Source organism: Schistocerca nitens, chromosome 4, assembly GCF_023898315.1.
Source record: "Schistocerca nitens isolate TAMUIC-IGC-003100 chromosome 4, iqSchNite1.1, whole genome shotgun sequence".
Taxonomy (NCBI): domain Eukaryota; kingdom Metazoa; phylum Arthropoda; class Insecta; order Orthoptera; family Acrididae; genus Schistocerca; species Schistocerca nitens.
The window spans coordinates 944848206-944875238 of record NC_064617.1 but is presented as its reverse complement, the minus strand read 5'-3'; the positions used below and the strand labels follow the sequence as shown (position 1 = coordinate 944875238).

General features: G+C 45.6%; 1 protein-coding gene across 4 annotated transcripts in view; it reads right to left on the bottom strand.

The window, feature by feature from the left end:
• LOC126253596 (cuticle protein 16.5-like) overlaps window positions 1-27033 on the bottom strand; it is a 55290-nt gene that overhangs the window by 14024 nt on the left and 14233 nt on the right. The window contains exons 1-2 of one of the 4 annotated variants that reach the window (XM_049955042.1): window positions 9254-9371; window positions 8896-9114 (exon numbers count right to left, since the gene is read on the bottom strand). In XM_049955042.1, coding sequence (XP_049810999.1) covers window positions 8896-9114; window positions 9254-9265 — 231 coding nt within the window. In that variant the 5' untranslated portion in view covers window positions 9266-9371. Of the gene's footprint in view, window positions 1-8557; window positions 9115-9253; window positions 9372-27033 lie in introns of those variants that run through there. The other 3 variants (XM_049955041.1, XM_049955038.1, XM_049955039.1) reach the window with 3 other exon arrangements.

The window sequence follows — 27033 nt, the reverse complement described above, 5'->3', positions numbered from 1 at the left end:
CATATTTTCAGCCATACCACTAAGTTGTACAACCCATCTTTACGCTCGTTCAGACGAAAGAGATGCGTCTTTACTACACCAAGGAATTAAGGGAAACAGTGTCACTATTTGTATATACCGGGAGGACAAAATAAAAGCTGTCAGGATAATATTTATAAGATTAACGCAGAAACTGTCCCTGTTAATGATCAGGAGAACTGTATTACAGAAAACGCTGGAAACCGAGATTTCGATGCACTAGTCAGCTGTCACATGTTTGTGGATGCGCGTCTCCCAAATGCTCTGTCCGGAGTACTTGGTTACGTCATTAAGTTTGAGTGAGTAAGAAGAGCAGACGTCTTTAGTAACCAGTGGGATGCAACACAAAATTATGCTCATGATAAACCAGCCCGTGTTCATTGTCGAGAGCTATGCGAAGGACACTTCGTGGAAAACGTCTACGGAACTCTTTAAACAGGAATTAACGGGTGAAACTGTTCTCCCAAAACCTCCAGCAACGTACGCAAGGAAATACAAGGTAGCCAAATAGCGCGAGATGGTCCCTGTATCGAATAAAAACTATAATTATACGAAAAAAGTTCTAACATGAGAAAATATTGCTAGTCTGAAGTGAAGCCTTTGAGAAAGTCTGTTCGACCGGCCGGTGAAGTCGTGCGGTTAAAGGCGCTTCAGTCTGGCACCGCGTGACCGCTACGGTCGCAGGTTGGAATCCTGCCTCGGGCATGGATGTGTGTGATGACCTTAGGTTAGTTAGGTTTAATTAGTTCTAAGTTCTAGGCGACTGATGACCTCAGAAGTTAAGTCGCATAGTGCTCAGAGCCATTTGAACCAAAGTCTGTTCGGCAGTGCCGGTGAAAATTAAGAGCTGGTCGTGTCGAAACATTATCAAAATGGAATTGTATCCGCATCCTTACAGTTTTCCTACTGTGCCGGAGTTAATATGTTCAGGCAAACTTCTGTGTTTTCTGCTCGTGGTTTCTGAATGAAGTGGAAAGAGGACTGTTGGATATTCAGTTTTTCATGTCATCAGCTGAGGCCGTTACGCACCAGAAAATCATTTTATATTAAAAATGAAATTCCTCCAGCTGCATTTAAGGTGTCGATTTTATTTTGGCAACTAGTTACAACGTTGTAACAACGTTATCTTCAAACATGGAGCACGTCCATATCTCACCACTGACTTCTAGTATCAGCCGCACGCAGTTGACGTCAGCAAGTGTATGGGCCTGAAGTCGACGTTGTTACAACGTTGAAACTAGTTGCCGAAATAAAATCGACACCTTAAATACAGCTGGGGGAATTTCTTGATTTTTAATATAAATTTATACTATCTGACGTCCTACTGTCCTCCTTTTCAACTATGGATGTACGAAGAGCAAATCATTTGGATTACTCTGTATTTCAGGAAGACGACAGCGATTAGATTGAATCTAGTAACTAGACGGCGTCTCTATATCCCCTTTTAATTGCTGATGGATTGCTGCACAAGATTACTTGCTCGTGCGCCGCTGCCAGAAGTGAAAGTACCGGAAAAACACAGGTAGTGAGGATTCTTCGGAGCGCATCTTCGTGAGCTGCGAAGCGTGGCGGTGTCGACGGCCCCTGCAGCGGCAGCTGGCCGCCGACCTTGTCCGGCGCGCGTCGCTGCTTGGAATGAATACCAGCCTCACCTCGCGCTACTGGGAACTAGTCCAGGAAGCCCCGTGTCACGCCGACTATAGATTACTCACCCTGACATTCTCTCCGTCTTTTACGTACCTTGCTTCCGGCACTTTCATTTCTGTCAAACTCTAAAAACACGTGGCTTCTGGGTAGGCCGCCCGTACTTCCCTATATTTCCCATCGTCTCTATTTGTGACAACCAGAATACAAATGAAAACCATTCATCACCATATAACGACGAAAAAAGGCGTACTTAAAGCTAAAACAACACATGTGCCGCAATAATCGTGAATTAAAAGGGAAACAGTGAGCTTTCGTCTAAATTTGACATATTTAAATGTATGTTTCGCGACTTTGATAGCCAAGCGATGAATTTTTTTGTGTATGTATAGACACATAGATGTATCTTCGCAGATATTCCGCCGTTTTCATTCCGTGACACTCTAGAAAAACGTGGTCCAAACGCAGCCGACAGCTTTAAGCTGTTGCCCACATTAGTAGGACGACGATTAGAGTTTAAGGTCATGTTGGTAGGCAGTGAGGGTCCACCAATAACCATGTTGTGATTGCTCACAGTCGTCATAATAGCCTCTCACTCTGTGCGTTCACGAGGTGGTAGTTAATGAACAGTTGTTTTACGCAAGTGTCAGTAAGGGCTATAGGTATTATTTCTGTACAGTGGTTATCTATTTGTGGTGCCGTCATCTACTTGTTTGTAAACAACACGTGCTACATCCACATCTACAGCTACATCTACATTATACACTGTGTGATCAAAAGCATCAGGAAAACCCCAAAATCAGCGACCTTAGTAGTCATTAGACATCGTAAGAGAGCAGAATGTGTGACTCCGCGGAACTCAAGGACTTCGAACGTGATCAGGTGATTGGGTGTCACTTGTGTCATACATCTCTACGCGAGATTTCCACACTGCTGAACATCTCTAGGTCCACTGTTTCCGATGTGATGGTGAAGTGGAAACGTGAAGGGACACGTACAGCACAAAAGCGTGCAGGCCGACCTCGTCTGTTGACTGACAGAGACCGCTGACCGTTGAAGAGGGTCGTAATGTATAATAGGCAGACATTTATCCAGACCATCACGCAGAAATTCCGAACTCCATCAGGATCCACTGCAAGTACTTTGACAGTTAGGTGGGAACTGAGAAAACTTCGATTTTATGGTCGAACGGCTGCTCATAAGCCACACATCAAGCCAGTTATAGCCAAACGACGCCTCGCTTGGTGTAAGAAGCGTAAACATTGGACGATTGAACGTTGAATGGAGTGACCATTAACGGTACACAATGTGGCAATCCTATGGCAGGGTGTGCCTATGGCGAATGCCAACATGTGTAGTGCCAACAGTAAAATTCGGAGGCGGTGGTGTTATGGTGTGGTCGTGTTTTTCATGAAGAGGGCTTGCTACCCTTGTTATTTTTCGTGGCACTCACAGCACAGGCATACAATGATATTTTAAGCAACTTCTTGCTTCCCACTGTTGAAGAGCAATTCGGGAGTGGTCATTGCATCTTGGAAGGCCGACTTCGTGCCAGGCCTCACCGACCGACATCGATACCTCTCCTCAGTGCATCACTCCGTGAAGAATGGGCTGCCATTCCCCAACAAACCTCCCAGTACACGATTGAACGTATGCCTGCGAGAGTGGAAGCTGTCATCAAAGCCGAGGATGGGCCAATACCATATTGAATTCCAGCATTACCGATGGAGGGGCCACGAACGTGTAAGTCATTTGCAGCCAGGTGTCCGGATACTTTTGATCACATAGTGTACATACTCCGCAGGTCACCATATTGCTCATAGCGGAAGTTACCCTCTGTCTCTATCAGGCATTACCTATCGTGCTCCATTCGGAAATGAAGCGAAGGAAAAACAAGAAAAGCAAGTGTCTATATGTTTACCTACGTGCCCAGATTTTTCTTATCTTCGCAGTCTTTATGCGAGATGTATGTAGGTAGCAGTAGGATAATGTAGTCTGTTTAAATGTGGTTCTCTAAACTTTCTCAGTAGTGGTTTGCGATAATAGCATCTTCTTCCCTTCAGGATCTCCCATTAGAGTTCACGGAGGATTTCTGTACCACTGATCGAGCGTACCGGTAACCAATTTAGCAGCACACTGCTGAATTGCTTCGATGTCTTCCTTTAATCTGACCTGATGGGGATCTCAAATACAGACACTACCAAAGATTACGTAGTACGGGGGGCACCCAATAAGTAGTGCCACACTCTTTATTCTCAGCCAGTTTCAGTTGAAAAATACGGAATTTGTTGTGCGGCATGGTGGAATATCCCCGCTTCAGCCCCTATAGGTGGCGGCGCATTACACAGGCTTCAAAAAGGCGGCTGTAACGGAGATACGTTCCAAGGAGAGCTGTCATTGAGTTTCTTTTGGTGGGAAACCAGAGCATCACAGATATTCGCAGTCGTTTACAGATTGTCTGCGAAGACCTATCACGGTGAGTCGTCGGGAGAGGTGTCTCTCATTCTCGTAAGGAGGTCGCTCACACGTGTGCGACTTTCTGCGTTCCGGCCGGCCGCACAGAGCTGTGACACCTGCAATGTTGGAACGCGCGGACACTCTCACACGAGGTGATCGATGGATCAGGATATAACACCTCGCTACTCAACTGTTGCTCATGGTTGGTATTAGCAACATTCGTCCACCGGTTGCGGTACTCAAAGGTTTTTGTCCACTGGGTTCCTCGCTGCCTAATAGAAGACCATAAAGAGCAACGTAGGACAATCTGTGCGAAATTGCTTGCACTTTACGAGGCTGATCGTGACAATTTTTTGTCTAAGATGAAAACTCGGTTCATCACTTCGAACCGGAAACAAAAAAAAGTGTTGAAATGTGTGTGAAATCTTATGGGACTTAACTGCTAAGGTCATCAGTCCCTAAGCTTACACACTACTTAACCTAAGTTATCCTAAGGACAAACACACACACCCATGCCCTAGGGAGGACTCGAACCTCCGCCAGGACCGGCCGCACAGTCCATGACTGTAGCGCCTAAGACCGCTAGGCTAATCCCGCGCGGAGAACCGGAAACAAAGTGACACTCCATGGTGTAGAGCCTCACAACCTCTCCTCCGAAGGAAATGATAAAATCAGTACCCCGCAGCCGGTAAAGTCATGGCGACGACACTCTGGGACTATGAAGGAGTTATTCCATTTGATGTCCTCTTTCATGGTCCAACGATCAACTCTGAAGTGTATTATGGTACCCTCAAGGAATTGGTGGAACGACTTCAGCGTGATCGCCACCATCAAAATGCAAACGAACTTCTCCTTCTCCATGACAGGGCAAGACCTCATACATGTCTGCCCACCCGCAAGGAACTCAGATAACTTAATTGGACTCTTCCTTCTCATCCACTCTACAGATCGGACCTCTCGTCTTCCGACTGCCGTCTGTTTTGGCCTACGAAGGCTGCATTCCGCGGGAAGCAGTACGTGGATTATGGGGTGGTTGATGATGCGGGATGACGTTGGTTCCGACGTCGACCTGTAGAGTGGTACTATGTGCGCATACAGGCCCACCCAGTCAGATGGCATAAGGGTCGTCGCTTTGAAGGGAGAATACGTTGAAAATAGGGTTTCACAGCCAAAAAAGTGGGGAATAATATGGTGTGTTGGAATCAAGAATAAAACAAACCAGATTTCAGAAAAAAATGTGTTGCATTACTTACTGAATGCCTCTCGTACTAGTGTTTCCCTTCAGAGATGAACTACAGATTACTAGAATTCTCCCAATGTATCGAAGTCCACCATTCGCCTTCCCCACCACCGACCCGGCGTGCTCGTTCAATTTCATGTCGCTCTTTGACGCTACTGCTAGATATTTAATCGTGTTAAGTGACATGACAAGCAGTATACGACTAATACTGTATTCTAACAGGACTATTTTCCTACTCGTCAGCGTTAACGAAAATTTACCCACATTTACAGCAAGCTGCTGTTCATCGCACCAAATAAAAAATATTTCCAAGTGATCCTGTATCGTCCCACAGAGAGTACACCACCGCATCATCAGTCAACAGTCGCAGTATTATTTCAAGAAATACAGCAATCAGCCACTTCGTTATGCACTTTTATTTATGCAAATACGCGTTTCGAACATTCACCCATCTTCATTCGGCTGGCCATATGGTGGATGCAGCACTGTTTTTGTGGAATATGCAGAGAACACGTGTTTTGTGACAATTATAGATGCGAAAAATTGGAGCAACGACAAGCAGGATAGAAAGGCAGCTGCGGCATACAAACTGAAGTCGATGTTTTAGCGATGGGCTAACTCAGTGTTAAACATGTACTGTGACAACTGAAGGTGGGTAAGAGCTCGAAACGCGTAATGGTATCAATAAAAATAGATAAAAATTTACTGGATGCTGTATTTCTTAAAATAATATAAACCATAGCCACGAAGCTCAATAACCTGTAAAATAGAGAATCGAATGTAAATAGCCACCAAATGCTGCTAACCGTATCCATCAGCTCATTTCTGTGCATAGGGAACAAGAGTGGTCACTTTCCTGAGGCCCATCTGACCATACGTTTGTCTACGATGAACAGTCGTCCTCAAACACAACATGTTGGGTTCTGTTACTTCAAAGCACATCTGAGAAAGTATTCCGTGTGAACCGATCTTTGTTAACAGATCTGTAAATTTTTGTCACTTAACGCAGAGAATTGTGTCAATGTTTTTAAAAATAGCTAATAGAGACAGTGAAGAAAATGGTTTTTAATAAATCAGTTCACCTTTTACGTTCAAACGTATGAAATTTATTATTCAACTCATAACTAATCTGAAAGACAATATTTCTATTATTTAATGCAGTGCGCTCTGTCGGTTACTTAAAATTACAATTAAAATCTTCTTCTTGTTTTGCATTTGCTCTCCTTCTGTCACCAGCAGTCAGTATACTCATGACTTCAACCCTGCAGTTACTGTAACGTAATATTTATTTCGTCTGTTAATATTCGTTACACCACATGGAACTAAAAGCCGTTTACTTAAGGCGATCGTGCGTGCACGGTACTATAACTCTTTTTCATAATTCACAAACATTTATTCTCCATTTTAGATCTGAAACTTGCGCCAATTCTCCATGTTTCAAATCCTCTTTCCTGTACTGGTAGCTAAAAGAGATCTCAGTATTATCATAGCAGCAACCTAGTCTCTGAATAGGTTCACACACATGTACAGGGTGTTCGAAAAATCCCCTTTACAAACTTCTTGGACTTGTAGAGGGGAGTGAGCACGTACTAGTTTGAATAGGAACTCGTTTCCGGAAACGTACAGTCTCCTTTCTAGGACGCTTTCAGTGAAGATGTTTAGTTCATCCACTTCTGATTGAGGAATTGAATTAGGTGTGATGCACTACAATTATTAGGTAATAATTCCAAAGCAAACATAACGAAACATTCATTTGTCACTTAAGCGCATTTGTTTGTATTAACGCTTATACAGTGCATGGTTACCACATTCCGAAACAAAGAAGAACCCAGCATACAGAATAGTACTGATGCATTACAAAATGGTTCAAATGGCTCTGAGCACTATGGGACTTCACAGCTGAGGTCATCAGTCCCCTAGAACTTAGAACTACTTAAACATAACTAACCTAAGGACATCACACACATCCATGCCCGAGGCAGGATTCGAACCTGCGACCGTAGCGGTCACGCGGTTCCAGACTGTAGGGCCTAGAACCGCACGGCCACCACGGCCGGCCGATGCATTACAAAAATGGGGAGCGGCGACCACCAATATTGTTGCAGACATTGTACTTACGAAGCATGTTCTGGTACACCCTTCCATCCCAACTGGTGTCCTTCAGTTTCTAGTGCAGTGGCCACAACTCGTGCCAGCAGATTTTCCTGTCTCTGCAGGAGTTCCGAAAATTAAACTTTGCATACGACCGCACAAGAACAAGTCCATAGATGTTAAATTCGGTGAAGCATTCGATTTGTCACCTAATAATTGTACTGAATCATGCCTAATTTCATTCCTCGAGTAAAAATGGATGAGCTAAACACGTTAATTGGAACCGTCGTAGAACGGAAACGGCAAGTTTCCGGACGTGGGTTCCCGTACAAAATATATGTTGTACTCACCGCCCTCTACAAGTCCTAGAAGTTTGTAACGGCAATTTCAGAACACTCTGTAGAGTGTCTCAAATTATTTTATAAAATTGAATTATTTTTATGTCCCAGCTCTTTTCGTAAAGTTGCTCTGAAAGTTTTATACACGCTGATTTGTAGGGGTTTTCAAATTCGGCCGGCCGATGTGGCCGAACGGTTCTAGGCGCTTCAGTGTGGAACCGTGCGACTGCTAGGGTCGCAGGTTAGAATCCTGCCTCGGGCATGGATGTGTGTGATGTCCTTAGGTTAGTTAGGTTTAAGTACTTCTAAGAATTTGGGGACTGATGATGTCAGATTTTAAGTCCCATAGTGCTCAGACCCATTTGAGCCATTTTTCAAACTCGTAAACTACGTTTCCTTTTAGGTTTAATGATGTTGACAAACCGTCCTATGGTTAGCGTGCGGTATTCTGAATCTATGTGGATTGTTATCATGGGTTAAGGTGTATAGCTTTTCAAATTAACTTTCAAACTCCGTTATCATGGAGAACCGTTATCCGCATTACATTCGAGTAATGTACCGCTATCTTTCTTGTTTTGCTTCCTACGTGCTTCATCGTTTCAGTATCCAAGGAAGAATATACGGCGTAGCCCTGTCACAGTTTGAAGCATTTTTTTTTTTTTCAAATCTGGAGTAGCAGACATGCCATATTGTGTCTCTATGGCAACTGAAGGCGATTGTGAAAGTGAAAGAGGCAGTGTAGAAAAATAGAAAGTACAACACAAGACAGTTTCATTGCCATAGTTTATTATTAATGTTGTATAATATATACATTATTCACAAAGGAAGGTTGTGCAGGATGACATTTCAGCCCAGCAGAGCAGCCTTAGCGTGGAGGTGGGCAGCAGCGGCGAGAGCGCCAGGGGCGGCGTAGGCAGCGGGGGCGGCGTAGGCAGCGGGGGCGGCGTAGGCAGCGGGGGCGGCGTAAGCCACGGGAGCGGGAGCTGCGTACGCTACAGCGGGGGCGGCGTAAGCGTGGGCGGCGTAGGCGTGGGCGGCGTGGGCTGCCAGGGCGGCGGCGCCGTTGACGACGGCGTCACGCGCCTGAGTCTGGGCGACGGCGGTCAGGTGGGCGGCTTTGGTGACGGCGACGTCAGGGGTGTCAGCCAGGTAGCCGTCGGAGCGCACGGCGACGGGGGCGGGGCCGTAGGCGGCGTAGCCGGCGTGCACGGGGGCGGCCACCACCGCGGGGGCGGCGTAGGCCGCGGGGGCGACGACTGCGGCGGGGGCTGCACCCAGGTAGCCGGGCTTAGCCACGGCGACGGCCAGGACGGCGCTCAGGACGATCTGAAATTGGTAAAAGTATTGTTAGCCAGTGCTTTACTACTCAGTTAATTCCCTAAATCAGAAGCCCTACATACGGAGGTACCCAGTTCGTTGATGCAGTGAGTTATAACGGTCTACACACAGCGGTAGCAGTACGTACCAGGGTGTTCATGACTGAGGGAGTTGTTGCTGCTGCTACTGCTGCTGCCGAAATGTGCCTCTGCTGTCTTGGGCACGGCTTTTATACACGGCCGGACCAGCGCGCGTCACCTGACGTGAAAGTAGCGCTCCTCAGGCCGTGGCCTTCCGTGAGGTCCCGTGTTGGGCGTTGTCTCGTGCCCGGCGGATTTGTTCCGCACGCTGCACTGACCTAGAGGTTCTCCTGAACGGACGAGGTTTCAATACACCCTATGTTCTACGTATCTCTGCTGACGTTCTGATCCAAGTATTTGCTCGACTAATACGGCAGGATAGCGGCGTAGAGGACGATGTGTGACGCTCATGTGAAGTCTGGCATTTTTTTTTTTTTTCATCAGTCCACTGAATGGTTTGATGCGGCCCGCCACGAATTCCTTTCGTGTGCTAACCTCTTCATCTCAGAGTAGCACTTGCAACCTACGTCCTCAATTATTTGCTTGACGTATTCCAATCTCTGTCTTCCTCTACAGTTTTTGCCCTCTACAGCTCCCTCTAGTACAATGGAAGTCATTCCCTCATGTCTTAGCAGATGTCCTATCATCCTGTCCCGTCTCCTTATCAGTGTTTTCCACATATTCCTTTCCTCTCCGATTCTGCATAGAACCTCCTCATTCCCTACCTTATCAGTCCACCTAATTTTCAACATTTGTCTATAGCACCACATCTCAAATGCTTCGACTCTCTACTGTTCCGGTTTTCCCACAGTCCATGTTTCACTACCATACAATGCTGTACTCCAGACGTACATCCTCAGAAATTTCTTCGTCAAATTAAGGCCGGTATTTGATATTAGTAGACTTCTCTTGGCCAGAAATGCATTTTTTGCCATAGCGAGTCTGCTTTTGATGTCCTCCTTGCTCCGTCCGTCATTGGTTATTTTACTGCCTAGGTAGCAGAATCCTTGACTTCGTGACCATCAATCCTGATGTTAAGTTTCTCGCTGTTCTCATTTCTACTACTTCTCATTACCCTCGTCTTTCTCCGATTTACTCTCAAACCATACTGTGTACTCATTAGACTGTTCATCCCGTTCAGCAGATCATTTAATTCTTCTTCACTTTCACTCAGGATAGCAATGTCATCAGCGAATCGTATCATTGATATCCTTTCACCTTGTATTTTAATTCCACTCCTGAACCTTTCTTTTATTTCCATCTTTGCTTCCTCGATGTACAGATTGAAGAGTAGGGGCGAAAGGCTACAGCCTTGTCTTACACCCTTCTTAATACGAGCACTTCGTTCTTGATCGTCCACTCTTATTATTCCCTCTTCGTTGTTGTACATATTGTATATGACCCATCTCTCCCTATAGCTTACACCTAATTTTTCAGAATCTCGAACAGCTTGCACCATTTTATATTGTCGAACGCTTTTTCCAGGTCGACAAATCCTATGAAGGTGTCTTCATTTTTCTTTAGCCTTGCTTCCATTATTAGCCATAACGTCAGAATTGCCTCTCTCGTCCCTAAAGCCAAACTGATCGTCACCTAGCGCATTCTCAATTTACTTTTCCATTCTTCTGTATATTATTCTTGTAAGCAGCTTCGATGCATGAGCTGTTAAGCTGATTGTGCGATAATTCTCGCACTTGTCAGCTCTTGCCGTCTTCGGAATTGTGTGGATGATGCTTTTCCGAAAGTCAGATGGTATGTCGCCAGACTCATATATTCTACACACCAACGTGAATAGTCGTTTTGTTGCCACTTCCCCCAATGATTTTAGAAATTCTGATGGAATGTTATCTATCCCTTGTGCCTTATTTGACCGCAAGTCCTACAAAGCTCATTTAAATTCCGATTCTAATACTGGATCCCCTATCCCTTCTAAATCGACTCCTGTTTCTTCTTCTATCACATCAGACAAATCTTCACCCTCATAGAGGCTTTCAATGTATTCTTTCCACCTATCTGCTCTCTCCTCTGCATTTAACAGTGGAATTCCCGTTGCACTCTTAATGTTACCACCGTTGCTTTTAATGTCACCAAAGGTTGTTTTGACTTTCCTGTATGCTGAGTCTGTCCTTCCGATAATCATATCATTTTCGATGTCTTCACATTTTTCCTGCAGCCATTTCGTCTTAGCTTCCCTGCACTTCCTATTTATTTCATTCCTCAGCGACTTGTATTTCTGTATTCCTGATTTTCCCGGAACATGTTTGTACTTCCTCCTTTCATCAATCAACTGCAGTATTTCTTCTGTTACCCATGGTTTCTTCGCAGCTACCTTCTTTGTACCTATGTTTTCCTTCCCAACTTCTGTGATGGCCCCGTTTTAGTGATGTCCATTCCTCTTCAACTGTACTGCCTACTGCGCTATTCCTTATTGCTGTATCTATAGCGTTAGAGAACTTCAAACGTATCTCGTCATTCCTTAGTACTTCCGTATCCCACTTCTTTGCGTATTGATTCTTCCTGACTAATGTCTTGAACTTTAGCCTACTCTTCATCACTACTATATTGTGATCTGAGTCTATATCTGCTCCTGGGTACCCCTTACAGTCCAGTATCTGATTTCGGAATCTCTGTCTAACCATGATGTAATCTAATTGAAATCTTCCCGTATCTCTCGTCCTTTTCCAAGTATAGCTCCTCCTCTTGTGATTCTTGAACAGGGTAATCGCTATTAACAGCTGGAACTTGTTACAGAACTCAATTAGTGTTTCTCCTCTTTCATTCCTTGTCCCAAGCCCATATTCTCCTGTAACCTTTTCTTCTACTCCTTCCCCTACAACTGCATTCCAGTCACCCATGACTATTAGATTTTCGTCCCCCTTTACATACTGCATTACCCTTTCAATATCCTCATACACTTTCTCTATCTTTTCATCTTCAGCTTGCGACGTTGGCATGTATACCTGAACTATCGTTGTCGGTGTTGGTCTGCTGTCGATTCTGATTAGAACAACCCGGTCACTGAACTGTTCACAGTAACACACCCTCTGCCCTACCTTCCTATTCATAACGAATCCTACACCTGTTATACCATTTTCTGCTGCTGTTGATATTACCCGATACTCATCTGACCAGAAATCCTTGTCTTCCTTCCACTTCACTGATCCCTACTATATCTAGATTAAGCCTTTGCATTTCCCTTTTCAGATTTTCTAGTTTCCCTACCACGTTCAAGCTTCTGACATTCCACTCCCCGACTCGTAGAACGTTATCCTTTCGTTGATTATTCAATCTTTTTCTCATGGTAACCTCCCCCTTGGCAGTCCCCTCCCGGAGATCCGAATGGGGGACTATTCCGGAATATTTTGCCAATGGAGAGATCATCATGACACTTCTTCAATTACAGGTCACATGCGCTGTGGATACACGTTATGTGTCTTTAATGCAGTGGTTTCCATTGCCTTCTGCATCCTCATGTCGTTGATCATTGCTGATTCTTCCGCCTTTAGGGGCAATTTCCCACCCCTAGGACAAGAGAGTGACCTGAACCTCTATCCGCTCCTCCGCCCTCTTTGACAAGGCCGTTGGCAGAATGAGGCTGACTTCTTATGCCGGAAGTCTTCGGCCGCCAATGTTGATTATTTATCAAAATTTAGGCAGTGGCGGGGATCGAACCCGGGACCGAAGACGTTTTGATTATGAATCAAAGACGCTACCCCTTTTTTTCCCTTTTTTTTATCGAGACAGCAAAAACAATTTGGAAACCATAAAATCAACGCAAAGGCCGCCCTCTTTTTTTTTAACAGGAATAAAGTAAATGACAATCCTAGTCACGGGCGGGAGTGAGAATGAAGTTATCATCTGCATCGCAATCCCTGCAGCACGCGGTGTAGCAGCATAAACCCGGCAGAAAGCCATATAATCTTGACCATTTCTGCCAGTGTGGGCGGTATGTATTTCTCCTGCGTCGACCATTCGAAGGACCATTATCTGAGGCGGTTTCGGTGTTGACCATCGTTGTGTGTGTGTGTTTTTTTTTTTTTCACGTTAACATAATCCAGTCATAACTGGCGCCAACAGGTAGGGGCCAGTGTTCTTCTCAGTGTGCTATATGCCAATATAATTGAAACGCGCAGTACTGTCTCTAGTCGTTCTGCTGCAGGAGTCTTCCCAGTTCTGGGACACCCCAGCTGTCGGGCGGATTGTGAAAAACTCTTCCTAAAAAATTGGAAAAGTAAGTCCTGTATTTCGTATGACTCCGTATGAGCTCGTGTTGTTCTTGTAAATACATACAATAATCCACCACGGACTTAATATCGTTCGAATACAAATATTTCGTCGCATGTCCAGCGATCCAATTGACCGCATACGTCTTTTGTTTGGGAAAAAAGGTCTTGTCCGGTAGAAAAAGTACATCCGATGTGATTTCTGTGTAGTTAGTGCGCCGAAGGAAGGCCAGTATTCGACGCGTCAGCATCCAGACGTCCCTCGCTGCGCCGCACACTAAACCATGTTCTTCCGTTGCTAACAGTGCACAGTTTGTGCAAAGAGGAGAATCGACCATATGAATTGTATGTAATCGACTCCTGGTCACAAGTTTACGGTTTATAAGAATATACCACATCGATCTCGCTGCTGTTGACAGTAATGGAGTATGCACTGCACACCAAATGTGGTTCCACGTTCTCGACGGGTATTTGAATTCCATTATGTTGCGGCCATGGTGATCCATCAAGCATCTATAGATCTCCCGAGTCGTGGGTATTCTCGACGAAGGTACTTTCAGACGAACGTAACTGTAATCAACAAGAAATGAGGCAATGTGTGCAAGAGAAGGCGAAATGTTGCCCACCGCAATAGGGGGTTCGTACGAAGGCGGAACAAGTACTTCTATCAGAGCTGACGTTATGGTATGCTTTCTTTGTTGCCAATTTCGTATCATCGCTCGCATGTAAAGCGCCAGAGCTTTGTTTCGCACGTTTTTGAGGTTGAGGCCACCGTTCCGGAACTGTAGCGTTAACGTATCATATTTGATCTTAAATAACATCCCAGTACTAACATAGTAACCAAAGGCAGCCATGAGGCGGTCTGCAATATCCATCGGTATTGGTAGGATCTGCGCTAAATGGGGCAGTCGTGACGCTATGTGAACGTTGGTGTATGCCACACGTTAGATCATGTCAAAGGCTCTCAGTGAGTTGTTGCGTATCGTCAGACGAACATTCTGCAGAAGCCGCCGAGAACTCGCCGCCGCTGACCGCCGTAGTGAACGGGTAAATGTAATCCCCAGACATCTCAGCGATTCCACCGTCTGAAACGGTCCCGGTACGTCTTCCAGACCCCATCCAATGTGCATAATTTTGGATTTCGTCTTGTTAACGACACTGCCTGCCGCCGTCCCGTAAGAGTCTAGATGTTCAACAGCCTGACGCACTTCATGTCCTGATCTGACAAGAAGGATAAGGTCGTCCGCATATGCGCGACAAACGAAAGAGTTCTCATTAAGCGCTATCCCAGTAAGTGAGCGCCTCACAACACACATCAGCGGCTCAAGCGCTATCGCAAACAGCATCATGGAGAGTGGGCACCCTTGTCGGACTGAGCTGTTAATAGGAATCGAGCCCGCTTCCCGACCGTTTACAATCACCTTCGATGTAGCCCCTCGTATTAGCCTCATAACGATGGAGATGAAAACAGGTGGAATCACCATTCGGCTCATGACTGACGCCAAGAAGTCATGGTTTATCCTGTCGAACGCACGATCGAAGTCCACAGATATCATCGCTGCTCGCATTTTACACGTTTCCGCAAGGGCGATAACGTCACGGTATTCACTTAACGCCGAGGAGATGTTGCTTCGCACCCCTAGGCAAGCCTGATCAAGGGATATTGTCCTGGACATCGCCAGCTTGAGACGAGACGCTAGTAGTCGTGCAAAGATTTTATAGTCGGTGTTTAGCATAGTGAGAGGCCGATATTGATTAACACTGCCACTCCCCGCCATCTTCGGGATGGGAAGAAGAAAGCCCGGTAGGTGCTTGTCCGGACGCATCGCCTCATTGTACATCGACACCAACTGTGGCATCGTCATGTCCACGAATTCTCGATAAAACTCTAGCGTAATCCCATCTGGCCCTGGTGATTTATGGGCCGCTCCTTTTGTGAGTGCCACCTTTATATCGTCTTCTGTGAGTGGCTCCAAAAGCTCTGCCTTATCCGTCTCTGTCAGTGTCGTTTGCAGATGTTGCAGTATCTCTTCCCCCACCAGACGGTCCGTCGGTGTACCGGCTTAGAGGTGGCGGAAATGCTCTAAAAATTCATTTGCAATGTCCTTTTGTGTTGTCAGTTGACGGCCATTTAAACCGTGGAACACTGTTACCAATGCCCGGCGGTAACGTTTATGTTCCCGTGACACATGGTGCATCGAGGTACGTTCCCCAGTGATGGTGTCGAGACATCTTGCCCGTATTGGGATGCCACCCAGTCGTCGTCGCGTGATCAATAGGATTTGTGCCTTGACACGATGAACTTCCGCATGATGTTCTGCAGACGGTACCTGGAAGGACAGCTCACGAAGCATGGTGTAGTAATAATCAAGAGTGTCTCTTTGCCATGTCATCTTATCCCGACCATACTGTATGAGAGCTCTTCTTATTTCCGGCTTAGTACACTCGAGCCACCATTGAAGCACGGAGGTATATGTTGGTAGACGGCGTTGACATGTGGCCCATACCTCCTCGACTCTCTGACGACATTCGGGGTCCGCCAAAAGTGACGAATTGAGCTTCCATGTCCCGCGGCTTCTCCACACACTTTGCCTAGGGAGTGATATGGTACAAATGTAAGCCAGATGATCAGTAAATGCCGCAGGCCATCGTTCCACGTCGACCACCTTATCCTGTAGGCCAACCGAGACATATTCGATCGAGTCTGCTCGTCGAGTGACTGGTATAAAAAGTATATGCCTCACGGTTCCTATGTATCATGTCCCAGGTGTCGCTTAACGTCAGACCCCGGCATAGCACATGCAATTCACGACAGGTATTGTAATGTGGAGTCTGGTCTTTTTGGGCTAAAACACAATTGAAGTCACCACCTATAATGAAATGATCGAATCTTCCGGTAAATAGGGGCACAATCTCTTCCGAATTATATCTCGCACGCGCCCGTCTGTTGTCTGTGCCGGAAGGGGCATAAACATTGAGAATGCGAATTCCATTAACAGTTATCGCCAGTCCTCGTGCCGAAGGTAGATAAGTCAGGTCGCGAACCGGAATCCCGTCCCGGACCAATATCGCCGTTCCACTGTCGTTGTTCGAGTGCGGCGAGGTGTAGGAGATGTATCCATGGACTTCCTGGAACTCAGGAATGTAAATTTCCTGCACCATCAGTATATCCACATCCGACGCGTATATCATGTCCCTAAACAACTGCTGTTTCAATGGCGATCTAATGGTATTTACATTCACTGTCCCTATTCTGTATGCCTTGGGTCGAGTAGCTGTCATCTCCACATGATGTTAAAATGACAAAGTTTCACCGTATCGATAGTCCGTTTGCACATCCGCCCGACGGACGTGTCCCTGCGGCATTAGGTTTCTTGAGAGGCGGACGGATGCGAGTCCCCACCAGTAGAATGGTCCGCATCGGTGATTTCGTCGTCCTGCTCATACCAGCTGATATTATTGGGGTGCTCCAAATTTTCCTGTGCGGCATTGATGTGTGACGTCTGTTGGTCTTTCGCAGTTTTAGACTCCACCGCAGAAGGGGTATCAGGCCCCTGAGCGGATGCGTCGTCTGAGCGACATGACATCTTTTCACTGTCCGAATTCATATGGTCTGCGACATCCGAAGCTTGTGGTTCCAAGTCAGACAGGTCCATAGTGCTAGACTCATCTGGGCTCCCAAGAAGAGAAGGGAGCGTCTCCGCAGAGTTTAGTCGGCGCTTCTTGCGGCGCTTTGGCGAGCGTTGTTTTGCGGGCCCTAACCTCGGACTCTGGTGTTGGCGAATCTTGCATCACCTGCGTTCTCGCCGCCGCCACAACGCCCTGGAGCCGTTCCACTTCAGCTTCCATGCCTGTTGTGATGCTGTCATCCTCTTTCTGCACCACCTGTAATGTCTGGGATTGGAGGTTGGTCGGAGCCATTCCTTCTTCAGTGGGGTCCGAAGGCGCCTCAATCAACTGCGGCGTCGGTTCGATAGTGCGCTCCGACCTCGGCGTCACCTCGCCGCGAAGCGCCGCCACGTAAGTCATCGGCAGTGACATTGGTGTACTCGGATTCTGGAGGTCTCCGCTGGGGAATTGCACGAGTCTCCTCTGCATACACGCAGATCGAAGATGTCCTTCACCACCACACCCGGAGCATGTCCGGGGCTGTCCATCATAGATGACGATAGCTCGACAGCCGCCGATGTTGATGTACGATGGCACATGTTTCGTAAGGGCAATTCGCACCTGTCGGACACCATTGAGCACTGGATACGTGCTAAAACTTGCCCAACGTTCGGCCGTATGACTGATAACTCTGCCATATGGCTGGAGCGATTCAGTGACCAAGGATTCTGGTACCTCGAAAGGCAGCTCGAAGACTCGAATCGTACGCACGCCCAGGCTCGAATGAGCGACTAAAACTTCGCCAACATGACCATCGGAGTGCTGGAACTGGAATCCTCGTTTGGCGGCTTCAATGATCCTATCGCATGCTGCGACGTCAATCATCTTTACGTAAAGAGTGCTGCTCACGATCGATAAATGAATTCCAATAATCTCCGTGTAATTAAGTTGCACTTCGTCCCTCAAGAAACGTTCGATTTCGAAAGCCTTCGGTCGTACAAACTCGTTACAGAACGTGAACTTTATCGTGGTTTTTCGGAAATTGTGTGCCATTGCGTTCGATTCACGCGAGTGACGACGGTGTGAACACCGCTTCTTCCGCGAACGTTCGCAGCCGGGACGTAAACAAGTCCGAGCTGCTCCGCGGCTAAAGGAGGACTGTGGTTGATTATTCAATCTTTTTCTCACGGTAACCTCCCCCTTGGCAGTCCCCTCCCGGAGATCCGAATGGGGGACTATTCCGGAATCTTTTGCCAATGGAGAGATCATCATGACACTTCTTCAATTACAGGCCACATGTCCTGTGGATACACGTTATGTGTCTTTAATGCAGTGGTTTCCATTGCCTTCTGCATCCTCATGTCGTTGATCATTGCTCATTCTTCCGCCTTTAGGGGCAATTTCCCACCCCTAGGACAAGAGAGTGCCCTGAACCTCTATCCGCTCCTCCGCCCTCTTTGACAAGGCCGTTGGAAGAATGAGGCTGCCTTCTTATGCCGGAAGTCTTCGGCCGCCAATGTTGATTATTTATCAAAATTTAGGCAGTGGCGGGGTCGAACCCGGGACCGAAGACGTTTTGATTATGAATCGAAGACGCTACCCCTACACCACGGGTTTCAGTGTGAGAACCTCAATATTTAAGTACGTATCAAAGAATGCAGTCCGCCTCCGTACCGTAGCAGTACCGTTACCGCCTGCTACACTAGGGGCCCGGGTTGATTCCCGGCAGGGGACTGGATTTCGTGTGTCCTTCATCATCATTTTCGTGATTCATCCCCATTACGGCAATAGCCAACCACCTCCACTTGGACCTTGCCTAGTACGGCGGTGCAGGTCATCATCATCATCATCACCATCATCATGAAAGAAAATGGTCAGTATGCAACATCTAGTTGTGCTCGACCAATGAAAACGAAATTATGTCGATGTGAAAATCCTACAAACAAAATAATAAGTTATGCAAAATAGAGCATTCGCTAATATTGACGTACTTCATAAGGCATGTCGTATAGCTTAATGTAATATTTGGTATCGTTTCGGATTTCATCCATAAGTCAGTAAGAAATTCCGTTTGCAGTGTCCCCTATGTAGCCTGTAATAACACCATAGCTGCCTGAACTGAATCAAATCTACATCTACATCTACATGGATAATCTGCAAATCACATTTAAGTGCGTGGCAGAGGGTTCATCGAACCACCTTCACAATTCGCTATTATTCGAATGTCGTAAAGCGCGCAGGAAGAATGAACACCTATATGTTTCCCTACGAGCTCTGATTTCCCTTATTTTATCGTGGTGATCGTCCCTCCCTATGTAGGTCGGTGTCAACAAAATATTTTTGCATTCGGAGGAGAAAGTTGGCGATTGGAATTTCGTGAAAAGAGTCCGTCGCAACGAAAAAGGCCTTTCTTTTAATGATGTCCAGCCCAACTCCTGTATCATTTCTGTGACACTCTCTCTCATATTTCGCGATAATACAAAACGTGCTGCCTTTCTTTGAACTTTTTCGATGTAATCCGTCAGTCCTATCTGGTAAGGATCCCACACCGCGCAGCAATACTCTAAAAGAGGACGAACAATCGTAGTGTAGGCAGTCTCTTTAGTAGGTCTGTTACATTTTCTAAGTGTCCTGGCAATAAAAGGCAGTCTTTGATTAACCTTACCCACAACATTATCTACGTGTTCCTTCCAATTTAATTTGTTAGTAAATGTAATACCTAGGTATTTAATTGAATTTATGGCTTTTAGATTAGACCGATTTATCGTGTAAGCGAAGTTTAACGAGTTCCTTTTAGCACTCATGTGGATGACCTCACACTTTTCGTTATTTAGGGTCAACTGTCACTTTTCGCACCCTTCAGATATCTTTTATAGATCGTTTTTCAGTTTGTTTTGATCTTCTGATGACCTTATTACTCATCTGCAACCAACCGAAGAGGGCTGCTCACATTGTCTCCCAAATCGTTTATATAGATAAGGAACAGCAAAGGGTCTATAACACTACCTTGGGGAAGGCCAGAAACCACTTCTGTTTTACTCGATGACTTTCCGTCAATTACTACGAACTGTGAGCTCTCTGACAGGAAATCACAAATCCAGTCACATAACTGAGACGATATTCCATAAGCACCCAATTTCACTACGAGCCGCTTGTGTGCTACAGTGTCAAAAGCATTCCGGAAATCCATAAATACGGAATCGACCTGAAATCCCTTGTTAATAGCACTCCACACTTCATCTGAATAAAGAGCTAGTTGTGTTTCACAGGAACAATGTTATCTAAACTCATGTTGACTGTGTGTCAATAGGCCGTTTTCTTCGAGGTAATTCATAATGTTCGAACACAATATATGTTCCAAAATCCTGCTGCATATCGACGTTAACTATATGGGCCTGTAATTTTGTGGATTACTCCAACTACCTTTCTTGAAAATTGATGTGACCCGTGGAACGTTCCATTCTTTGAGTACGGAACTTTCGTCGAGCGAACGGTTGTATATGGTTGTTAATAGGGCAGTAATCGGAACAACACCCGATTGCAATGAATGATGAAAGCTTCAGTGATAGCAACAATATTTTACCTATTAGCTGTTACATAAAATTTTCACTGTGTGTGTCTAAACTTATCACATTCTTTCTACAACACACAACGAAGGTTATTTTATATTAAAATCTCACTTGCTGTGAGTTTTACGGAAACCCACATCAACGAATATGGTTTTCGCAGGTAAGTTAAGCAAGGGTACGACTGCAGCTGGACCTGCGGCACTCTGCGATATTAGGTGTTGCAGAAAACCAACTCACACAAGCCGATAAACAAGAATCTCAGGTTGAATACCACCGTGACACAGTCCAGGCGTCTTGTGACCTGTACACCCTGACCACCTGATGCAAGAACCGATAGAACCATAGAGAACCTTGCTCGATAACTGGTGGGAGGATATCCAGCATCCACGGCAGGGTGAGCATAATCACCGCCAGCGCGAATTGCACGCGCCCTCAGGAACAACGCTGCAAACAGGCTGGCGCATTTGTAATTTTCTTAACAATTTCGTATTACGTCGCGGCAGTACAGCCAGACGGATTTTGATAAAATGCAACACAGTTTACTGGATTCTGTCGAGACAGAAACTTATGAAGCTATTTTCATTTTTAATGAGAACCACTAATATGAATTTTGTATACGTACAAATCGATGACAAATAACGTTGCTGGATATATGTGTAATGTTTAAAGCTTTCCCAGCGAACTGATTGCTCCATAAAAACACGGGAGAACTGCCGGATATCAGTAACGTCCTGCCACGATATTTCGGGGCAGAGTCTTCTGGCCATCTTCAGGTGAGTGCCACTGTAGTAGTACTGGCGAGTACGTGCTGAGCTCCGCTATTTAAAGCCATACTGAGGTTACTCAACGTATCGCAAAATCGATAAGGTTCAAATGGTTCAAATGGCTCTGAGCACTATGGGACTTAACTTCTGAGGTCATCAGTCCCCTAGAACTTAGAACTACTTAAACCTAACTAACCTAAGGACATCACACACATCCATGCCCGAGGCAGGATTCGAACCTGCGACCGTAGCAGTCGCGCGGTTCCGGACGGAGTGCCTTAACCGCGAGACCACCGCGGCCGGCAAAATCGATAAGGATCCCACGAGCCGAGTGGAGCGAAAAACAGCGGAACGTTTGTCAAATAGTTCTCTACCGAAGGAGGTCATCAAGAGACTGAAACCAAACAGTTCAGTTCCACCTAGGCTGTATGGACTGCCTAAGAACCACAAGGAAAATGTGCCATTACGTCCAATTGTGAGTAACATTGGACCAGCCACATACGACCTAGCAAAATTCTTGGCATGTTTGCTCAAACCAATGATAGGCAAGTGTGCACATCACATAAAGAATTCTGGTGATTTTATCGGCCGACTTCAGTCACTACAACTGCAAAGTAACGACTTATTGGTCAGTCTTGATGCGGATTCACTTTTCACAAAGGTGCCTCTGGTGGACTCACTACACCTCATTGGCAATATGTTTGGTGAAGACATTACAGCGTTGTTTGGGCACACTCTCTCCTCTACATATTTTATATTTAACAATGAATTTTACGAAGAATCTGACGGTGTCGCCATGGGGAGTCCTTTGTCTCCCCTGGTGGCTAATCTTTTTTACGGAAGATTTTGAGGAGAGAGCACTCGACTCTGCCACTTTTAGATAGACAGTATTTTGGCGATACGTTGACGACACTTTTATAGTGTGGCCTCATGGTCAGGACCGTCTCCAAGAATTTGTACATCACATGAACTCCATACATGAAAAAATAAAGTTTACAATGGAGATAGAGAAAGATGGTTGTCTGCCATTTTTAGACGTCTTGGTGCGACGGAAGGGTGACGGCACACTTGCTCACTCGGTGTACAGAAAGCCCACTCATACAGACCTGTATCTACAAGCTACTAGTTGCCACCATCCAGTACAAACCATGGGCGTTCTCAAAACCTTGATCCACCGTGCCCATACTATCTCTGACGCCGACAGTCTTCAAGCGGAACTGGAACACCTGCAAAAAGTATTTCTGAAGAATGGCTTTTCACCTAGGCAAGTGAACAGAGTGATGAAGACCTACAAACGGCGGAACAAGGAAGACAAAGAGGCCTTCAGGTCGACTGCTTGTCTACCATTTATTCGCAATATTTCTTCACAGATAGGCAGAATATTGAGAAAGTATCAAGTGAGAGTCATATTTCGCCCTCGTTCCAAAATTTCATCACTGGTGGGATCCGTTAAAGACGACCTGGGTCTGCGTAAATCAGGTGTTTACAAAATCCCGTGTGAATGCGGCAAATCTTATTTAGGGCAAACAACGCGAACTGTGCAGGAACGCGTTGTGGAACACCAACGGCAAACTCGCCTTCTCCAACCCACCAAGTCCGCAGTCGCCGAAAATTGTATTTCCACAGACCATTCCATGAATTACAACGACACAAAAATTTAGGCCCATACATCAAACTTTTGGAGCCCGATTATCAATAAGTCTGTGGAAATAAGATTGTCTGACAACGAGATTCTCATCAACCGAGATAGCGGTTATCAGCTGTACTCTGCTTGGAATCCTGTTATAGATAAACTTCGTAGTCGGCGTAGTTATCTGCATGAACATGAAAATCGACCAGATATCGATACACCAAGCTTTCACCGTGGAGGGCGCGAGGCGCAGCGCACGGAGCTGTTATGAACGCGCACGCTGAGCAGCGCATGCGCAATGTCACCTCAGTATGGCTTCAAATAGCTGAGCTCAGCGCGTACTCGCCAGTACTACTACAGTGGCATTCACCTGAAGATGGCCAGAAGACTCTACGCCGAAATATCGTGGCAGCACGTTACTGATATCCGGCAGTTCTCCCGTGTTTTTACGGAACTATATGTGTAATATTTAATTATAATCGTAAGAGTACTAGGCTCTCAAAAAGAACGATGTTAGCCAAATGAAATCATGTTCAAAGGTAAAATGCTTTGGTAGAGCAGATATATATATATATATATATATATATATATATATATATATATATATATATAATGGCATTCCTTCGAAGCAGATCCATGGCTGAGGTACTGTGAACTACCTATTAGTTATGTCACAGTCACTTTCACAAGACATGGTAGTAAACGGTTTCGAAATGTATTGGCTATCTTCTGATACTATTCCTCATGGACGGCAATGGCTGAACAAAACGTTCGTTTCATGCATAGATATAACTGCATGCGAGACGTTGTAGTACTACGGCTATACGTATGGATATTTTTCTGCACTGTCTGGTCATATGCACCTCTTCCCTGCACCTATGGCTTAGGGATAACGTCTTTCACTAGTAAACAAAACAGCTTGGTTCCTGAGTTCGAATGGAGCAACTGTATAAATTTTGAGTAACAGTCATCAGCAATGTTCGGCCGAAATCTTCCAGCCAATGGCCTTATCAAAGAGGTAGTAGAAGCGGACAGAGGTTCGGGGCACCCTCATGCACCTGGAACAGGAAACTAACCCTGAAAAGCCGAAGATTCAGCAATGATCAACTTCACGAGGATGCAGAAGGCAATGGAAACCACCGCAGTAAATACACATAATGTGTAGCTACAGGACTTGTGGCTTGTAACTGATAAAGTGTCATGATGATTTCTCCGTCGGTGAAAGATTCCGGACGAGACCCCCATTCACATCTCCGAGAAGGGAGAGCCAAGGGGGAGGTGACCGTGAGAAAGTGATTGAATAATCAACGGGTGGTGGAATGTCAGAAGTTTGAATGTGGTAGTGAAGCTACAAAATCTGAAAAGGGGAACACTAAGGCTCAGTCTACATATATTGGTGGTCAGTAAAGTAAAATGGGAAGAAGACAATTTTTTCTTGTGTGACGAGTATTGCGTATTGCCAAAAGCAACACAACATTGTATAACGGAAGTAGAATTTGTTGTGAGTAGTAAGGTGGGCAGAACGTGACTTACTGGGATCAGTTCAGTCACAAAGTTTGTCTTATCAGAATCACATCAAACCAACACCGACGTCGCAAGTAGAAGATGGAGACACGGATAAAATATATGACTATATTGAACAGGAAATTCAGGAAAGGAATTGGAGTGCGGTTGTAGGCGAAGGAGTAGATGAAAGGGTTACGAGAGACTATGGGCTTGGCAGAAGGAATGAGAAAGGATGAACACTAATTGAGTTCTGCAATAAATTTCAGCTAGTAGTAGCTAATACTCTGTTGTAGACTTACAAGAGGGGGAGGGTATATTTGGGATAGACTGAGGGATACAGGATGATTACTGTTAAATTACAGCAAGGTCAGGCAGAGCTTCCGAAATACCCAGGAATAGACGTAGACTCAGATCACAACGCAATAACGATGAAGAGTAGGCTGAAGTTTATCAGATTAGTCAGGAAGAGATGGTGGTTAGGTGGAAACAGTGCATTGAAGGCCTCTGTGAAACGGAGGACTTATCCAATGACATAACAGCGAAAAAACAGTGATCGATTGGGAAGAGACAGGGAATCTGGTATTACAATAAGAATTTAAAAGTGCTTTGGACGACTTAAATAAAATTGGACAGGAGAAATAAATAATATTCCTCGGAATTTCTAAGATCATTGCGGAAAGTAGCAACAAAACGGCTGTTCATGTTGGTATGTAGAGTTTAAGGGACTGGTTATATACCATCGTACCTCTGAAGATATCTAGAGCCGACAAGAGCGAGAATTAATGCACAGTCAGCTTAACAGCTCATGCAACCAAATTGCTGTAATATACAAAGGAATCGAAAAGAAAATTGAGGATGTGTTAGATGATGATCAGTTTCGCTCTCGGAAAGCTAAAGACACTAGCGCTCGGATTAAAAAGTGTGTAATCCAGGGAAGGTAGTCTTTCGCCCCTCCTGTTTAATATATATATATATATATATATATATATATATATATATATATATATATGGTGAGATTTATTGAACCATATGAAAAAAACTGTAAATTAACTACGAACTAAGGCGTGTACACATTTGATTCAACACATAAACTTCACTACACATATTCCGATTTAGCTTCGATATGCCTGCCACAATTAGCGAGGCTGTGGCGCAGACGAGTAGCGAAATTCTGCATGACCCGCTGAAGCGTCGGAGCATCGATGCTGTCGAAGACCTCCTGAATGGCTTTTTTCAGCTCGGGAATGGTTTTGGGGTTATTGCTGAACAACTTGTCTTTAACACAGCCCCACAAAAAGATGTCGCATGCTATCAGATCAGGAGAATACGGTGGCCAATCGAAGCCTATGCCAGTGGCCTCTGGGTACCCCAGAGCCAGAATGTGGTATCCAAAGTGATCAGAACATAAAACATTCTCCTGCTCCGATGGTTTGAGCTCCGACTTGCAAGAACCACTTCTTGTGGAAATCAGGATCACTTTAGGTAATGGGGATGAAATAATCTTTCAAAACCATTACGTGCCGTTCGGTAGTCACCGTGCCATCAAGGAATATCGCACCGATTATACCGTGACTGGGCATTGCACACCACACATTCACCCGTTGAGGGTGAAGAGTCTTCTCGACCGCGAAATGTGGATTCCCACTCCCCCCCCAATGCGCCAGTTTTGCTTATTGACGAACCCATCCAAATGAATGTGGGCTACGTCGCTAAACCAAACATGCATGCGCTTACTGATTCCCAACATGCCCAGCAGACAACCGTGCAGTTTGAACGTCCTAACGCAAACCGTTCAGAAGTTGTGACGATTTTATTTCATACAAACATGCAGATATTAGTAGTCGTTTGCAAATTGTCTGCGGAGACCTATCACGGTGAGTCGTTGGGAGAGGTGTGTGTTATCCTCGCAACAAGGTCGCGCACACCTGTGCGATTTCCTCCGTTCCGGCCGTCCGCACACAACTGTGACACCTGCAATGTTGGCACGTGCGGACACTCTCATTCGAGGTGATCGATTGATATAACACCTCCCTGCTCAGCTGTTGAAGATGGTTGGTAGTAGCGACACATTTGTCCACCTGTTGGGGTACTCAAAGGTTTGTGCTCACTGGGTTCCTTCCTGCCTAACAGAAGACCATAAAGACCAACGAAGGACCATCTGTGCGGAATTTCTTGCACGTTACGAGGCTGATCGTGACGGTTTTTGGTCTAAGTCGTCACAGGCGATAAAAAATCGGTTCATCACTTCGAACCGGAAACAAAATGGCAACCATGGTGTGGCGCCTCACAACCTCTCCTCCGAAGGGGGAGATAAAATCCGTACCCAGAGCCGGTAGTCATGGCGACGACACTCTGACACTCTGATTCGTTTGATGTCCTCTTTCATGGTCCAACTATCAACTCTCAAGTGTACTGTGCCACCCTCAAAAAACTGAAGAAACAACTTCAGCGTATTCGCCACCACAAAAATGCAAATGAACTTCTCCATCCCCATGACAACGCAAGACCTCACACATGTCTGCCCACCCGAGAGGAACTCAGGAAACT